Raw genomic sequence first — 20,153 nt, forward strand, 5'->3', positions numbered from 1 at the left:
TATTTTGTACATTGTACAGAGGAGAGTTATGCCTCTATAATTTTGGCACTCTAGTTTGTCTCCTTTTTTATAAATTGGGCAGATTATTCCAACTTTCCATTCACTAGGCATTTGTTCTTCTTGCCATATCTGTTTTACCAGTTTGTATATTGTCTCTACCATATCTTACCCTCCTGCTTTGATTAGCTCTGCTGGTATTTTATCAATACCCGGAGCTTTACCATTTTTCAGCGAGTCAATTGCAAGGGCTACATCCAACTCATTTGGTGGCTCTAATTCTTCTTCCTCTTCCTCTGAGAGATTAACTTCATTTGATTCTTCATTTACCTCTGTGTTCAGTAATTGTTGGAAATGTTCTTTCCATTTTTGTAGAACTCCTTGTGGTGTGCTGACAATTTCCTCTCCATTTCTAAGTAAATTTGTTCTCGGTACATATCCTTTTCTGTTATATTTCACTTCTCTATAAGCACTTTTGAGGTTATTCTCTTTGAAATTGTTTTCCATTTCTATAATGTGTTTATTCCACAATTCTCTCTTTTTACGTCTGCATATATAGTTTGCTTCCTGCCATTTCTTTTGATATTCATTGTACTTGTTCCTTGTTGGACGGTCTAAATAAATTTTCCTTGCTTTGTTCCTTTCCTCTAGTGCTTTTTGACAGTCACTGTCAAACCAATCGCTTTTCATAGTCCTTTCATTATATCCTACTGCTTCTTCATTTGCTATTCTGCAGGTTTCCTTTAGTTCCTCCCAGCAGATCTCTATTCCTTGCTCAAATCTCTGTTCCGATTCACACATTCTCTACTTAGAGCTTGTAGATATTTATTTCTTACTTCTTCTTCTTTAAGTGCCTCGACTTTTATTTTACGAGGTCTTTCTGCTTTCTGATTAAATGTACTGTCTATCCTGCATAAATATTTCACCTTAACAAGGTAATGATCCGAGTCTGCGTCAGCTCCTCTAAATGATCTCACATCTTGAACTCTAGAGGCTCTTCTCCTGTCTATTAATATATGGTCTATTTGTGTGGTGGTCTCTCCATCTGGTGATCTCCATGTTTGTTTATGGATATATTTATGCTCAAATTGAGTTGAACTTATGATCATATTTCTGCTTTCCGCTATATCAATCAATCTCCTTCCATTGTCATTAGATATGTCAAGTAAGCTATTCCTGCCTGTGATGTTTCTGAACTCTGCCTCTTTCCCTATCTGGGCATTGAAGTCGCCTAAGATTACTTTAACATCATTGGATGGTATCATATCCAATACTCTTTCCAATCGATCATAGAATTCATCCTTCTCAATAGGATCTTTCTCCTCCATTGGCGCATATACATTTATCATTGTCATGTTGTAAAACTTCATTCTCAATCTCAAAACACAAATTCTTTCATTGATAGCTTGGTATCCTATTATGCTGTTTTTAAATCTTGGATTAACAATAAATGCCACACCATGTTCATGTACTCCTTCTTTCTTCCCGCTATGCAAAATGGTGTATACTTTTATATCTTGGATTCCATTACCATGCCATCTAACCTCCTGAATAGCAGTTACAGCTAATTCGTATCTTTTAATTTGTGATAAAACTGACTGTACAGCTCCTGTTTTGTATAATGTCCTAACATTCCATGTACCAAACTCAAAGACCATGTTCCGTCGCTTAATTCGCTGCCGATGTTTCAACCAATTCCGAGGCTTCAATTGAGGCTTCTCAACAAGTAGTTTTTTACAGTTGTGGGGGTGTCAGCCCCACGAACCAACCCCCAACCTGGAGGACCAGGTCTCTGTATTTATGTCCCCCAAAGACAGGGTGACCCAGCTATATCCCCAGGCTCTGGGTGCTCATTTGATCACCTTTTACGATCTGTATGAGCTCACAGTGGAGCTATTCTCTTTCCCGGTCGCCACACGGGATTGTACCATCATATGTACCATCATTATTACAACTAATTCCCTACCTTAGGAATACTGCGTACTCGATTACAATCAATCAATAATTCCGTCAGGTTCACCAAACGCCCGATAACTTCTGGCTGAAACACAATGTAAAATATTTGTCAAAACCTATTAATGCTTCATGCACCACAACATAAATTCAACAAATACAATGCTTATCTATAAGGATGTTCATTACATAATTTTTAAATCTGAAAAGGTGAGAGAAGAATAACAATTTCAGAATACAGTAGTGTGCAAATTAATCTTAACACGACATATTTTTACATTTTCTGTCATTGTTGGCCTCACAGCTGCTCATACCGCTTTAATTGACATCAGTAGTACGTGTAATTCCATTGTTGAAGGTCTGTCGTCATTATTATTATTTTTTTAATATGTGACATTTTGCCTGTCGTTTTGTACTTATAAGCATTTCAGTTGTGTTGAAGACTTAATACTGCAATCCTGTGTACATTCTGTCGTCTTCACAAATGGATACAACTCCACGAAAACGGTCTAAAATTATAACATTAGCAGAGCATTCTTCTATGACACAGAGGCAAATTGCTGCAGAATGTCACATCGGTTTGGCTACTGTTAATTCGATTATAAAACGATACAGGGAGACTGGATCCATCACACCCCAGAAAAAAAGGAAACTGTGGCCAGAAAAGGAAGACTTCACCTGCAGATGATCGTTTAATTGTCAGGAAAAGTTAATTAAATCCTAGACTAACTGCTGTCGACTTAACCCGCGAGTTAATGGCTACCACTGGGGCGAATATTCACGTCACAACAGTGCGGTGTAGGCTTTTGGAAGCTGGACGAAGGGCTCGTAACCCTATTAAGAAGCAACTGCTAGCCCCTGTTATGTGCAAAAAATGCTTAATGTGGGCAAAATTACATCAACACTGGACAGTGAATGACTGGAAGAATGTACTTTTTTCCGATGAGTCTCATTTCGATGTCCACGGCCACTGTGTTTCTTACGTACGGAAAGGATCCGAAAAAGTAACAGCAGCTCATCTCCAACAAGCACCCAAATACCCCCCTAAAGTAATGTTTTGGGGTTGTTTTACACATGAAGGGCCTGGAGCATTAATACCTATCAAGGGAATGATGAATTCTGACAAATATATTCACTTATTGGAAACCAGAATCGTACCCCAGCTGCAAAAATCATTTCCGGATGGCAGAGGTGTGTTCCAACAAGACCTGGCACCATGCTATACGTCTCGAAAAACTACAGAATTCCTCAACAAGAAGAATATTCAGGTACTCCCCTAGCCAGGCAACTCACCCGACACCAACCCCATTGAGAACTTATGGTGAATTTGCAAAAGAAGAATACAAAAAATGGATTGTTCTACAAAGGAGAAGATGATTTCTGCCCTCATTGGTGTATGGTTTCGCGATGAAGAAGTGAAGAATATTTGTGGGAAATTAGTGGAATCCATGCCAAATCGTCTCAGAGCTGTTATTAGAAACAAGGGAGGCCACATAGATTACTGAGGTATGTCTTAGATCTTTTTTTTATCCCGTTTGAGAGTTTTTGCATAAGTAATTACGTTGTTCGGATTAATTTGCACGCTACTGTATTTGAAAATGAAATGCCTGTGGTTGGGCCAACAGTTGGCAACTTGTGTGATTCAGTCTGGCTTATTCAAAACATGTTAACCCACAGTGCCTCCTTTCGGTTTATGTTCATTGCCTCAAAATCCTAGTAATAAAAGCTTATTTGTTTAGAAACAAAGTGCACCAAAGATACAACCGTTAACATGCAAGGCTGAAATTGTGACCTTTAAAGGAATGTGTAGCAATATACTATGTTACTTGCAGTATGATGGCAGTACAACACGTCTGAACAGCTGACTGTTCAAACCAAATTGCGTCATGCAAAAAAAAAACTTATTTCATGCACATTAGATAAACTCATAATATCCATTCAAAATGGAAAATTATTATGAGACTGTTGCTAAAGAAAAGTCTGTTCTAATGCGAGAAGGAAATTCATACTGCAATAAGAGAGAGGATAAACAAATATGAACTAAATTATGACAACTCTGACTGTAAAAAATTTTCTGCACTATGTTCTGTTATGTCCTCTGTAATGCACTGTAAAGACCTCACAATTATAACACAAAAATATGTGATAGAACAGATACAGAAATGTAGAAATTGTCTGTCCAATGTTAACATAGAAAGACTATAAACGTTGTGCAAAGAGAAGGAACCTATATAAAAACGTACGTAAAAATATTAGATATTTGAGAAAGAGGGAAAAACTTCACAAATCCAGGACATCATATCGAAGAGAACTAAATTGGAAAAATCTACATGGACCACAAATACTGGAAATTTATATCATCTAAAGAAGTTGAAAACATACATCATCCAGCCTCAAATAATGTTGTATTAGTCTGAACTAGTCATTCGTATTCATTGATGTACATAACAATGTCATGAGACCAATTCAATAGTGTATTCAAGCCAGACTCTCTCTGTAAGTGTTTTATCCTTTCCTGTAATGCATGAGGGATTTACAGAGCAAAAGAGCCATTCTGTTTGGGCATCATTATGTCTACTGTGTACAGTGCAACATGGGCAAGACAATGAGCAGCTGTTTTATTGTAAAATGGTCAAGTATTGGTTTGAAACTAATGAGATATATCACACACCATGAAGATGCATGGGGTATGAAGAAAGAGCGTCATGTTTTTCTGACCTCAGTGCTGCAGCCCAGCAACAAACATCTCAAAGTGAGCAAAAACCAAGTGCTCCTACTGGTCATATTGCATTAGGGATTAAGTCATTTGTCATGAAACTGTTGGAAATTAAAGTTCTGCGACGGTGAAGTACAGTTTACTCTAGATAGTGTAATATAGCATTGTTGTATTCGTACTACATTGACGTTGACGTATTTCAGGTCAATCTCGAAGTGTAAAATGGTCTACCTCTGTCCTCCCTCATGTTACCAGTCATTGGGTGTGGAACAAAGACGTCATGCACTAAGCTGAAACAGAAGCACTGTTTAGTCTGTTGTCATCCAATAGAATGAGGTAGTGTGATCGATACCATGCTCCAACAACCCACTACCCCTGGGAAAGACCCTGTACTTAATTTGACAGGAGGCTGAATCGACCCTGCAAAATTCTGGAATTTTGGTAACGAGAAAATACCCATCACTCTCTGGAATTGAATTTGGGACCTCCCATTCTGTAGCCAGTTGCTCTACCAACAACTGAGCTAGCCAGCCGTCAAACTAATAAGATAGTCTATTGAAACCATGTTGTACTGTTGTACCACATGTTGCCATGTAATGTGAGCGTTATACACAAAGAGTAAAAAAAATTCACACCAAGGGAGAAAAGTTAAAACTGTCCCTTAACAAATAGGGAGCCAAGTCTATGTGTGAATGAAGCAATGGTGTAGCTTTAATTTACCTCATTTATACTCAAATTCTCCACAAAAGTATGATAAGGTTTCTCCGAAAATTTTAGTTAAGAAATTTGATTAATAAATAGTGAGCAAATACTTCAGAATCCATGAATTGACATTTATACATACAAAGTAAAATATAACACTTGTGTTTGCCACATATTCAAACAATACTATTTACAGCTTACCAGTTTTGCATTAAAAAATTCTATGAAAACAGTGTACTTGTAGAAACGAAATTAAGCTTGTCATTGAATTTCGGAAGTTGTTACAACTTTTAATAACTATTTAGAATATGGGCAATACTCTCCTCACTTATTAATTCAGGATATGTTTTTAAAACTTACTTAATCTGCCCTCAAGTGATTGCTTGAAACAATAGAAGTGTTTTCATTATTAAAATAATTGTATTAAAATGCTAGAAGAGAAACAGTTTATATGCCCTATTTTCCTGAACACAAAAAAATTAAAAAAGTGACAACTATCAAACCCCATTACAAAAATTGCAAAGATAATGGAACACAATCAATATATTCAATAATACATAACTTTATCATTAGTGCAATATATTTATACAGTATCTAGTGAATATGTTACACAAATTTATAATATTTGTGAAAAGTGAAGAAAAATAATTACATGAACATGAACAATTAAGTTTGTTAAGAAAATGGCAATGTAGGTTAGAGAACATAAAATCACTTTAACTGTCATAATGTCCTTTAAATGTTACGGACTGTTTCTAAATATTTGGTCAAATCTTCAGCACTATACACAAGGATATACAAGTAGGATTGAACAGGAACACACGCCTACCAGGTTTAACATATATCACTAGTGACTCCTAAACACAACCACTGCAGTCAACAAAAACCTGTGCTAAAGGACAGAAAGGGTTTACGTAATACAATTAGTGTAATGGTATGCATGGATGCTGACAGGGTTTCAGTTGACTAAAGTTGCAATTGTGTTGCTTCCTCTTTAGAAAAAAGAAATCAAAATAAAGTTTTTAGTTCCCAATTCCTCATAAAATTAAAGAATATATTCGACACTGATTTGCTAAAGCATTATATTACATAATATTCATCATCATTAACATTCCATATATTTGACCTAGTGGTCCATTGTATTTTAGGATTTCCTAAATTTCTGCGACCTCTTGGAATATATGATAGGATTACATAATATTAATATTACTATATAAACTGTCATCATGTGTGGAGTTGTTGGTCTTCCATCAGGCGCCTCCCCAGGTGGCGGATTGGGGAATGCTTATCACATATGGCGGGTACCGGGGAAATAAAACACCTGGGGTGGACCAAAACCAGCTGTTGCTGCCTTGTAACATAATGGAGTTGGTTCTCCAAAGGCTAGGGGAAGATAACTGATAAAAAATTACCCGGTCCTCCAGGCAGGGGGTTTGGCGATGGGCCGACTACCCATCACAGTAAAAAGCCTACAGTTACAAAACCAACACGAATAGAAGCTGGACTGTCTAATGGAAATTAAAATGGCAAGAACAATAGACAAGCAAATGGAATACAAAGAAACAAAAGAAGGAATCCAATTATATGTATAGGAACATGGAATGTAAGGTCTCTGTACCATCCTGGAGCATTGAAAATGCTAATAGACCAGATAGCGAATTTAAAGCCCAGTATTATAGCCCTACAAGAAATACGATGGACGGGAAATGGAATTATAGAGAAACAAGAAGCCAACGTATTCTATAGCTGCAGCCAAGAAAGACATGAACTTGGTACTGGATTTGTGATACACCGCTGATTTAAATATCTGGTGATAGGGTTTACACCTATCAGCCCAAGATTATCAGTGCTTAGAATAAAAGGAAAAATTTTTAATTATAGTTTAATTAACGCTCATGCCCCAACAGAAGAATCTGAAGAGGAAGAGAAGAAACAGTTCTATGAAACCCTAGAACAAGCATATGATAACTGCCCTGGTCACGACATCAAAATAATAGTTGGTGATTTCAATGTGCAAGTGGGAAAGAAACAAATATTTAGACCTAGGACTGAAGATTACAGTAAATATACTGCAAGTAACGATAATGGAACAAGACTTATTTTATTTGCTACATCTAGAAATATGATTGTGGGATCTACACTATTCCCACACACAGAAATTCACAAAGAAACATGGAAATCACCAGATGGTAATACTGTAAATCAAATTGATCATGTACTGATTGATGAGAGACATAGATCAGACTTACTAGATGTAAAAATGCCCAGGAGACCCACTATAGACTCAGATCACTACTTGGTATGGGTCCAAATCAGAGCAAAGATTTCCAATTTATATAGAGGGATTAGACAAAAAAATTATAGATATAATTTAAGTAAACTGATATTACAGGAGAGTAGAGAAATATAACAAACCAAGGTAACACGGATGCTTGAAGAGGCAATGGATCATAACACTATTGACGAAAAATGGGAGATAACTAAGAAAGCAGTTGAAATTGCACTAAATGAAATATTGGGAATGGAAGAGAGAAGTAAAAGATCTTCGTGGTTTGATCTGAATGTCAGATTGCTACAGAGGAAAAGAATAAGGCATATAGAAAGACACTACAAAGACACTGTACTGGGAAAATTATAAAGATAAAAGAAGAATTGAAAAGAGGATTCATCGAGGTAAGAAGAGAGAATGGATGAAATTAAAAGTTGAAAGTGTGGAAGCATTAAGGAATCAGAATTAGGCGAGAAAGTTCTGTAGGGAAGTCAACAATATACGGAGGCCTTTTCATTGTAAAAATACTTTAGTCAAGGACAGAATATAAGTGAAATCCACAAGAAAATGTTTCATCCGAAGAGCACCAAGAATGCGAATTACATGAGAACCAAAATCCCCCAACTATTGAGAAAATAAGAATTGCCTTGAATAAATTGAAAAACAACAAAGCTCCTGGAACAGATAATATACCAGCGGAATTATTTAAGCAAGGTGGTGTAAAGTTGGAACAACAATTGATGGATACTGTTGATTCAGTATGGATACAGGAGAAAATGCCACAACAATGGGCGGAAGGGATTTTATGTCCCATTCATAAGAAAGGAGATCCAGTGGAGTGTGGAAATTACAGAGGAATAACTCTTCTTAATCTAGGGTATAAAAAATCTAGGGTATAAAGTATTCTCAAATATACAATTCGATCGTCTTCTCCCAATGGTTCAGAAACAAATAGGTATATATCAATGTGGGTTTCTTCCAGGCAAGTCAACCATAGACCAGATTTTTACATTAAGGCAAATTCTAGAAAAAACTATTGGTGTTGGCACACACCATCTATTTATTGACTTTAGAGCTGCTTATGATAGCATTAATAGAGAACATTTGTATAATGCTCTAAGAGAACTAGACATTGCTGAAAAGTTGGTGAGACTGGTAAGAATGACAATGACAGATGTCCGAAGCAGTATAAGGGTCAGAGGAATGTTATCAGATCCATTAGATATTAAGAATGGTGTGCAACAAGGAGATACGCTGGCATGTCTCCTTTTTAATGTTGCAATGGAAAAGGTGGTAAGAGATGCAAACCTACTTAACAGAGAGACAATATTAAAAAAATCAGTGCAAATACTCACATACGTCGATGATACAGATATAGTGGCAAGATCTAGAAGGGCAATGGAAGATGCATTCCTGAATATAGAAAAGGCAGGAAGGACTATGGGATTGACCATTAGTCAATCGAAAACTAAATGCATGGCTTGTGGAAAGGCAAACCTCAAGAATATGCCATCCTCAATAACAATAGACAGATATGACTTCGAGAGAGTGGATGAATTTAAATACCTGGGATCAACAGTTATTTATTCTAATGATATTTCATATGAAATAAAGCAGAGATTAATAGCTGCCAACAGAGCTTACTTTGCCTTAAGAATATTACTTTGCTCAAGAATTTTATCTCGTGCCACAAAGGTGACCATCTATAAAACTTATAAGACCTGTACTAGCATATGCTGCTGAGACGTGGTCCCTAACAAAAAAGACACTGGAAATTTGGATGCCTTTGAGAGGAAGATACTCCGTAAAATAATTGGCCCAGTATACAAGAGAGGAAGATGGAGGAGGCGATATAATAATGAGTTGTATAAAGATTCGCCTATTAGAAGAATGGTAAAAGCAGCAAGATTAAGGTGGGCTGGGCATGTGGCATGGATGAGTGACATAGAAATTCCTAAAAGATATTAAATGCACCCTGGGCAACAACTCTGTCAGTAAAATAGTCTACACAACTGGTTTCATATGGATGAATAACGAACAGTTTAATACCCAGAAAGATGACAAATTCATCACGCAATATGACTTTTTGAAAATGCATGTTACACATTCAAAATATAGTATTAAACTACGACAGAATATTTTGTTACCACACAATACTGAAAACTAAATTAACATACATACCTTACTTACTTACAAATGGTTTTTAGAGAATCGGAGATTCATTGCCACTCTCACATAAGCCCGCCATAGGTCTCTATCCTAAGCAAGATTAATTCAGTTCCTAGCATCATATTCCACATCCCTCAAATCCATTTTAATATTATTCTCCCATCTATGTTCGGTCTCTCCAAAGGTCTTTTTACCTCTGGCCTCCCAACTAACACTCTATATGCATTTCTGAATTCGTCTGTATGTGCTACCTGCCCTGCCCATCTCAAACGTCTGGATTTAATGTTTATAATTATGTCAGGTGAAGAATAACATACATACCATATCAAAAAATTCATTTTGTCCTATGTCGAGGCGCTCGAGGTTCACCAATCTTGCAATGGATTTTGGCAAGGTGTTCAAGTTGTTTTCTCGAAGTTCCAGTATTCTTAGTTTGGTCAGACGTCCAAAATTGGCAGGTAGGTACTCCATACATGTGTTATTAAGATACAGCTCTTCCAGTGATAACAGTTGGGTGAACCCTTCTGGAAGCTTTTCCAACTGATTAACACTTACATCCACATAGACCAGATGCTTACATCCCTTTATGTTATCCGGAATACCACATAATTCTAAAAGAAAAGAAAATAGAAAATTATGATGATTTCATGTTTTGCTGAAATAAGTCCCAGATCATATCAGATGATAGACGGCATTAAGATATATGGATTAAATGCAAAAACAAAGAGGAAGGCAGAAAATAGGAAAGATTAGAGAATGCTGAGTTTGCAGCGAAAGACCTGTCCTTGGGCAGAAAAATAGGAATGAATGAATCTTAATTCAAAATTCTCATTTCTAAATCAATATTATATCAGCCTTTTTCTATAATTCTGTCCATGATACTACTACACTGACTAGCAAAAGAAACCGATCACTTGAAAAAAATACTAAAAGTCAAGTTTAAATGTAAATTATGAAGTAATCCCAGAAATAACATAACTGTAATTGCACTCAATTTAAAGATTACACTTTTATGACTTTGTGACACGTAAATTCACACCTTTCACACAAATTTTGAGTCAATGACCGTCATATGTTCATAAATCTACACTTTTGTTGAAATCTTGTAAAAATTTTCACTTAACCTTCAGCTGAATATTTATCCATTAAACTTAATTGAAAATGATGTTGATGCACAAAACTTAAGTTCACACGAACAATAACTGAAACAAACACTCAGTATCTGGTGTGTCTCCCTCTGGCCCTAATTACAGCTGCCATTCTCTCAGGCATGGTTTCGATTAAGGTTATGATGTCTCTCTGGTCAATATTGTCCCATTCCTCTTGGAGTGCCGCCCGCAGATCACCTAAGGTCTCCAGAACAGGATTACAATCTCGGATACATCTATCCAACCTATCCCAGAGATGTTCTATAGGGTTTAGGTCAGGACTCCGAGCTGGCCAGTTGAGACGAACAATCTCCAATGCATCAAGATATTGTGATACAGAGCGTTCTGCATGTGGATGAGCATTGTCATTCATGAATATGAAATCATCTCCAATAAATGGAGCAAATGGCACTACGTGATTGACGATAATCTCGTTGATGTAGCGGTAAGTGTTGAGCCTACCATACTCAATGATCACCAATTCCGTTCAGGCCTCCATGGAGATGCCGCCCCACACCATCACAGAGCCTCCACCGAATGGCGTCCTTGCAGACAATGTGCACTCTGTATACCGCTCTCCAGATCGTCTCCAGACTCTTTCTCTACCACCTGGGGATTTCAGGGAGAACCTGGACTCATCCGAGAACAGCACACTGCTCCACTGCTGCACAGTCCATTGGGCATGCTGACGAGCAAACTGAAGACGGTCGACTCGGTGCTGTCTGGTCAGATCTGTTCCCGTAGCAGATCGTCGTGATTAAAGATTTTGTTCTCCAAGGCGTCGTCGAACAGTCCTCTTGCTCACATTAACAACCCGCACATGTTGCAGTCGATTCCGAGCTTCAACTGCTGTGGTACGGCGGTTTCTTAGATCCTGGCTGACGAGAAATTGGTCATCTCGGGCTCAAGTCTTTCTTTTTCTACCAGATCCAGGTCTTCTGGAGTAACTCTGTTTCCCGGAACCGTATCACAGCCTCTTGTACCATGGTGTATGGTGTGCCTATGGTAAGAGCAGCGTAACAGAGACTGTGTCTGTCATCAATGAGAGCAACAGCTCTCGCAACGTCTTGGAGTGACAGAGGCACTGTCTGAACTAAACTTACTGACGAAATGGCAAACAAACCATTTTCGAAAGTTGTTATTCATTTTCAAAAAGGAAAGGAAGCAATGAAACCTCTTCAATTGTTTATTATGACCTACCCCACATGTTCAGCACAGAAACACACTCCTACATTGTTAGGCGATAAACCGAAGATTAATTGGTGTGAAAGGCGTGAATTTACATGTCAAAAGTTCATAAAAGTGTCATTTTTAAATTTAGTACGATAACAGTTATGTTATGTCTGAGATTACTTCATAATTTACATTTAAACTTGACTTTTAGTAATTTTTTCAAGTGATCGGTTTTTTTTGCTGGTCAGTGTAATTGTCATTACTCATTACTGTATTACTGTTATTACAAGTCATACTATTGTGAAAACACTACTTAGGATTTGTGATGTGTCTGAAAAGAAGAAAAAGATATAACAATTGTGTAAGAATAATAAATTTCATATAAAACACAATAAAACAAAAATGATAACATTAAAGGCTTGAACGCATAAAACACTGAATAAACAAGTTATAATCATTCAATTTTCACTTTCTTTTACCCGAAATATACTTCCTGATGGGAATTTGCATCATCAGAACTTATCAGTTCAATGTAGCAGCACCCATTTAACTTTCAAAACACTGTCTGCGTCTCTCTCGTCAGTGTTGTGCACACAGAAAAATGTTTACAACAAAGTTCGATAGTGGTTCAGGCTCAAGTTTGTCATCTTCTTCATTGCTACCAATTTCATCTCGTTCATTACACAAATTGTTGGCACTTGAAACACTGTAGACAGCAAGACTTCAATCTTATAGTGCATGTATGCTGTGATCTCTATACTCCTAATTCTGCCAGCTTTGTCACATGCACTTCATATTCAAAGCCTTTTTCTTCCCTAATAATTTATATTCAGGGAGTTCAAAGGTACAGTTTTTTTCCCCCCTTTTGTGGAAGACCCGAAGGCTTGCACTATAGCCAGAGGTTTATTGTGCTTACCTCCTTTGGATAGGGATGACTCTTTTTAAGTACATAGGACTGAATTCCTCTTAAGTATCGTGATTGACTATATGGTACCATCTATTGATTCAACTATACATCATCCAGGTCCAACAGAGTCCACTACGAGAGCACCTCCATCCCCTGGGACTTCTGCAGCCTCTTGAGATCAATGTCATCTGTATGAAAATAATGATGTTGCATCCTATATTGGCCTGAAGATCACGTTCCTATAGGTATCGTGATTCAAAATTTGGTGCCATCTATTGATATAACTACACATCATCCAGGTGTGATGAAGTCTGCTACAAAAGCCCTTCTGTCCCCCTGGCACTTCTGCAACTTCCTCAGATTGATGCCATCTGCAAGTCAGGATACTACATCCTGCTGCATCCTAAGTCGATCTGAAAGTACTGAAAGATGATAGATGAAGTTAGTTAATGGGGTTTAAAAAGGGCGCTTCAACTACTATGGCTATTTGCGCCCTTAATAGATAAAGTTGAAATGAATGAAGGCGAAATGAGTCTGAGGTCAAAAACAGAAAGTTATCCAACAATTCTGCTTCAATTTGTTGAAGGGGGAAAGACTCAGAGAGAACCTCAATGAGGTAACTCATTCGAACCAGGATTTGAACCAGAGTCTGCTCGTTTTAAGGTCAGATATGTTCCATTACTCCATTGCGGTGGATATAACCACACTTATTCAAAAGAATTTGCTTGTGTGGATTGTGTAACTTTTTTTCTAGGCCACCACTGTAAAATAATTGAGTTCAGGGCATAAATTTTCGAACTGGCAGTCTTTCTAGGATTCATCAGACATATAGCTATTTACACAAATCATTTCATGCATTGCTATTCGAAGATTTAATCACAATGAAAATAAAGAGCCTGCATAACACTGGTCCAGTCAGCAGTAAAAGTAAATTTCCATAAATCTCCACTTTTTTTTTTTAACTGATGTGTTCTTCAGACTTGTGGTGCAACTGTTCACGAATAAATCTTTCCTATTTTGTGCAACCATCAGGGCATCCAATATTATTAATACTGCAGTATGTCCACAGTGATCCATAATTTTAATTCTGCATGTATATATCTAGTAGCTTCTTAAAGTTTCTAAAAAATCACTGCCTCAGGACTTGCATGTCAAAGCCATCATTTTTCACACATTGTAGTGGCAGAGTTGGCTGATTTTCACCATGGCAGGACCAGTACTTCTCATCTCATTTCTGGGTCTGACAGGAAAGACACAAAACTGTAAATGTTCTGCAGATGATATTGTACTCAAAGTCAATACTTTCACTAGCTAAACATGTGTTCCAGCAAAATTAATCAAGGTAGTTCTCCAGCAAATTTCCTGAATAATAATGACTGTGTCATTCTTCGAGCAAGGACAGGCACCCATTTGCTGATGAAATTTTCAATTCCTATTCTAGAAGTTATTTTCAATGTCCTTTCTTGCAAGATATCACCATCTATTGGAATATTGAATGCCCATGTTTGCTATTAGCAAGAGCATGATAATTATATGGCATACACTTTTAGAAGGCATGTGAGTTCAGCCAATACTCATTCAGCATTACTGCACTGTTGTCAACTCATTCAGCATTACTGCGCTATTGTCAAACTGCTAGTGGGAAAGAGAGAAAGAAAAAGAGAATTTTCTACATGTCGAATATACAATTAATGCATATCCACACTGCATTCCTGTTATATACCAATCGTCTTGGACAAGCTCTGGTTATTCCCTTCCAATGTGCCCTCTAAAAGTGTATCAATTATAGATTTCCTTTCTATCTTTCTCATCTTCCTACACTTGGCATATTTCTTAATTTGGTCTCAGATTTCACTATTATTTGTCAAAATGGACTTAAATTTTGATCATGGCTACATCAAGATAATTCGTGACATTGAACTATTTCTTGGTTGGGATTCTCTTCACTTTTTCAATTATTCTAAATAATCTGTGAAATATTCTCACACAATAAGAGATAAGGGTAGTCCACAACATGTTCTGGATAACGATTTTGTTGAATGTTCATGACAGCAAACTCCAAGAAGAAAAAAAATAATTCCATTTGAATATCCTGTTATATGAATGTTAATTTTCGAGACATTAGCTTTTGAATTTTTTTGTAGCCCTTGTAAGACGTCAAGTAAGCTGGTGTTTTTTTTTTTTTTTTTTTTTTTTGGTCAAGCAGTGTAGTGGTAAGATGCTAGATTATTAATGATAAGATTGATGGTTCAAGTATGCCTGACATCATCCATTTCCACTTCAAATTCTATTTTCATGTTTTCTTTCAATTACAAGACTACCCTAGAAGATTTGAGTTACAGAGCAAGTTTGTCAAACAATCCATTCCAATATGTTCTGTATAAATAAGAGAGAGATGTTAAAGACAGCTAGTTCTGCAAAAAGTAAAGCAACAGTTAAGAAACGTAATGGTAGTAAGTCAAGGGTAAACCGAAGATAAAGCTTCGATGAATGGTATGTAATTAAAAACCTGTGCTGATGAATCAGATGAAAACAAGCTATTACAAAAGACATGAAAATATGCTCCAATGTCATACATTCCTTTATTCTATGTAACATACTATTTTCATTTCATATATTCAAAAAGTTATATACTTTATATCAAGTTTCTAAAATTATCAATCTTAATGACTTAACAATCCAAAGAATATACAAAAAGAAGTCACATAGTAATAACTGTTTTTAAATATATTTATATAACATTCGTTATGAATTTATTACAAATACGAATGTTTTTGCCCACATTTTTTCACAACTTACGAAACATATTACATTTGATAACTTAAAATATTTGATATTGTGATGTACCGCCTGATGATGCCCCAAGAGGGCGAAAATGTTCGTATTTGTAATAAATTCATAATAAATGTTATATAAATATATTTAAAAACCGTGTGAATTGTTTTTGTATATTTTTTTGGATTGTTAAGTCATTAAGATTGATAATTACAGAAACTTGATATAAAGTATATATGTTAATTGACTTATCTGAAAAATCAGTATGAATTGTAAATTATTCAAAAACTGTATTTTACACAATTTGCATTTTTCTCTGCTCGTATTGTAAGAACTCCTATTAGAATAAGCTTATCTTTTATTGATGCTGTTGAAGTGTGTATGTACTCATTGGATATAATCTTTCCATGATATTATGATTATAAATTAAATATAAGAATAAAAGAAACTTAAAAATATGTAGTACATTATAAAAAATACACCAACAGGAAAATGAGAGCCGAAAATAAAAAAATACAAAAACAACATAAAAGGCATTATGACGAGAAGTAGGCTCATACTATTGGCCATACGAAAATAAATATATATATATATATATATGGTTCATTTAACGACGCTCACAACTGCTGAGGTTACATCAGCATCACCGAGTGCCAGAATTTTGTCCCGCAATTCTTTTACATCTCAGTAAATCTAATGACATGAGCCTGTTGCATTTAAGCATACATAAATGCCATCAGCCTGGGCCGGAATCGAACCCACAACCTCGGGCACAGAAGGCCAGCACTCTACTGACTGTACCACCCAGGCCGACTCTACGAATATTAGTCCAGTACCTTACCCAATGCTAGAGGACTGCTCCCAACAACACTTTCTTTAAACTTATAAATACTGTATGGAAATTCATGTGCTACTATCTCTGATACTGTTTGGAAGTAAATCCCGAAAAAATAATGTATACGATTAGATCTCGTGACCAGAACACAGTAGGAAATGGAAATATAAAAATTGGAAGTTCATCCTTTGAAAAGGTGGATAAATGCAAATACCTTGGAGCAACAGTAACAAATATAAATGACACTCAAGGAAACAAAACGCAGAATAAATATGTGAAATATTATTTGGTTGATAAGCTTTTCTCATCCAGTCTGCTTCCAAAAAACTGAAAGAAGCAGTTGTTTTAGTGGTCCTTCTGTATGGTTGTGAAACTTGGACTCTCACTTTAAGAGAGGACAGAGTGTAAGGGTGTTTGAGAGTAAGGTGCTTAGGGAAATATTTGCAGGAGTGATGCCTTGCGACATTGTATAAGTGAAACACACGGACACTATAAATTGCATTACAAATACACTCACAACTAAATTAAATTTAAAACTAAATTCAAACTAATTCTACCTTCATCAACAACAAAATATCTACGAAAACAATACCAACTATAGAACACCAATACTTGCTGTAACACAGTAACGAAGATTCAACACTTCCGAACAAAGCACGTGCCCGCTGCGAAGTAGTCGGCAACATCAGCCTGTTATCATGGTCTCTGATTGGCTAGTTTGAGTGGTTGCCATGGTGACGCTTAGAAGTCGCTGAACTGTCAATACCTTTCTAGTTTTGTATAGACTATAAATGGGAACCATACCCATGCCTAAGCACAGCTCTGCAACAACAGGCAAACATGCTACTGCCTGAGCTACACCAATGGTTACATATGTATTATCAACATGATGGATCCCCCTCACTTTCTCATGCAGTAGCATCTTACTTAGGTGAACATATCCCTGGGAGGTCGATTGGCTGTTATGATCCACAAAATTGGATCCCCAGGTCACCAGGTTCAACTCCTTCATGTTCTTGCATTTGAGTATGGATGAAAAAAATCTTGTGTACCATACAAAAGTACAAACAAGAGAAGAATTAATTGTCCATGTTGTGAATGCTGCTGTGCTCATCAGCGACAAACATGCCTAGTTACAAAATCCTCGCTCATGATCCACATCCATGTGGCCAAGAGCACTGAAGTGGAAGGAGAAATATTTTAAAATCTGCTTTCAAACTGAAGTATGTTTTTTTTTTTTCTGTTTAATACAGTACTACTTTTTTAATGACCTTTCTGTGTGTTTGTGATTAATTGCTTTTAATTCTGCTCACAACTGCTACTTCCTTAGGATTCGAATAGCTATGACTCCTTAAACATTGATCATTGGACATATGTTCATATGACATTCTTTTGCTCAAAATGACCTATAGAACTGATTCCTAAAGTGCGAGTCATGCTTCATGAATCACCTTGTAGAATTAGCTGCCTGTAAAGAAATAACTATGCTGAAATAGTCTAATTATGAACTAAGAAGAAATTAAACACAACACACCATTCTTACTCAGATCCAAATGCTGAAGATTGATCAGAGATGCAATGGCAGGAGGTAGAGTTTGGATGCTGTTGTCACTCATAGAAAGAATTCTGAGGCCATGACAGTGAAATAATGGCCTTGGTAAGTCCTTAATCTGCAAATTAAAACCAGGGATATTATTTATACTACATCACAACAAACAGAAAGCAATCACATTCAGAGGTATAATAAGTAGTATTTTAAAGCAGAGAAACTACTGATCATGCAGCATATTTAAAAATATGCTCAGTATTTATTCGTTCCAACTTTACCCAATAAGATTTACAAGTAATATCATCAAAAGCACACTAATGTATACAGAATGTATTAAAAGGTTACTGATAAACTTAAGCAGCATGTATATAGATCAAAACAGAGCATCTTTCGAATAGAACTCATGTCCTCCAAAGCAAGTCTGAGTCAGTACATGCACTTCAATTTCACACTTCGACATCAAAGTGTGCTGGCACTACAATCTGCTGCACCCACATTTGCTTATGCTAGACAACATCTTCTAACACCTCTGGAAGAACTTGTCCCTAAAGGATTCTGTAAATCTGCCAATTCAAACATGGTGGCAAGAGGTTAGGACCAATCACCTGACCACCAATAATACCTGTCCATACATTCACTGCAAACCCTACTTGATGGTAATGTTCGAATATAGTGTGGGGATTATGATCATACCAAACATAATTGTTACATGAACTGAAGAAGTCGACTTCAGTGAATAATTCCTTATCCGTAAATAATACTTTACTCAAAAATAGGTAGGGTGACCAGACGTCCTCTTCTGTCTGGACATGTCCTCCTTTTTAGGCCTTTGTCCAGGATCCGGGCGGATTTTAAAAAAATCAAGAAATGTCCTCTTTTTCGTAACTTGTATGCCTGATATTTTGAAATTATCTGATTTGACGCCTTTTTTCAAGTAATTTGCCTGTAGGTGGCAGCAGCATTGACGGAATATATTGTTTGCCAACATTCATAATTCTCTTTGCTCCTCCTTGTTATGACCATTGCTCACAGGTCGCTAGTAAATCGAGAGATCGATGTACGAATATAAATCTAAATAGATATTTTCTGTTCTGTTTAATAATTATAGTTCCCTTGATTTTCGTATGTAGCTAACTGTAAAATCATTATTATTAAGTTTCTTCGTAATTATTTTGTAATAAAATAGATATTAACATATTTTTAAGCATGATATAAGCCTAAATATGTACTGTAAATATTTTGTAATAAAATAGATATTGACGTAATTTAACTTTTAATTTGACTGTTAACTTCCATTATTTGTTGTTTGTTTACTTGTTTGTCATTTTTCTACTCTATTATCCTTCATTGTCTATTTGTTTTTTTTTTCTTTTGTTTTGTATGCTTTGTCTAATGGCAGCCTCTGATTTGAGGAAGCTCTGATAAATAAATAAATAGGCCAAAGCCTAAATCTAAGTACATATTTTTTGTTCTCTTTTTTTCGAACAATGTCCTCCTTTTTGAAGCTTTGTGTCCTCTTTTTTATTGATGTGAATCTGGTCACCCTAACAACAGGGATCATTCTCACAAGCTGGAACATTCATTGGTATAATTGTATCTATCATGGGAAATTCCCCACATTCAATGACTGCAACTTCTGTCGATATGAGTGTAACTGCTTCATCATGTAAGTCTTGCACTGACTCAGGCTTACTACAGAAAACATGGGCTCCTATTCAAAAGTTGCTGTATTCTGACCCATCTACATGTTGCTTAAATTTGTCAGTAACCTTCTGAAACTCTCGGTATAAACTTCAGTATTTGCACATGATAAATTAAGTCCATGGAAACACAAAATAATCAGAATTGTTTAACCCAAAAGTTTCTACTTGCCCTATAATTTAAACATCTATTGAGTAGGTTTACTACATATTTTAATACACTCACCCAAATTCAAGCATTGTTTATTTATTCTTTATTT

The 20,153-nt window shown here is 36.2% G+C and overlaps 1 protein-coding gene across 3 annotated transcripts in view; it reads right to left on the reverse strand.

Annotated features, from left to right (window-relative positions):
* The window catches only part of Lap1 (leucine rich repeat containing protein 7 lap1), a 126,734-nt gene that overhangs the window by 90,504 nt on the left and 16,077 nt on the right, over positions 1-20,153 (reverse strand). For all 3 annotated transcript variants that reach the window (XM_069838150.1, XM_069838148.1, XM_069838149.1), the window contains 3 exons: positions 18,179-18,314; positions 10,128-10,417; positions 1,964-2,038 (listed from right to left, as the gene is read on the reverse strand). In XM_069838150.1, coding sequence (XP_069694251.1) covers positions 1,964-2,038; positions 10,128-10,417; positions 18,179-18,314 — 501 coding nt within the window. The remainder of the gene's footprint in view (positions 1-1,963; positions 2,039-10,127; positions 10,418-18,178; positions 18,315-20,153) is intronic.

The sequence above is a fragment of the Periplaneta americana genome, chromosome 10 (genome assembly GCF_040183065.1).
Source record: "Periplaneta americana isolate PAMFEO1 chromosome 10, P.americana_PAMFEO1_priV1, whole genome shotgun sequence".
Lineage (NCBI taxonomy): Eukaryota > Metazoa > Arthropoda > Insecta > Blattodea > Blattidae > Periplaneta > Periplaneta americana.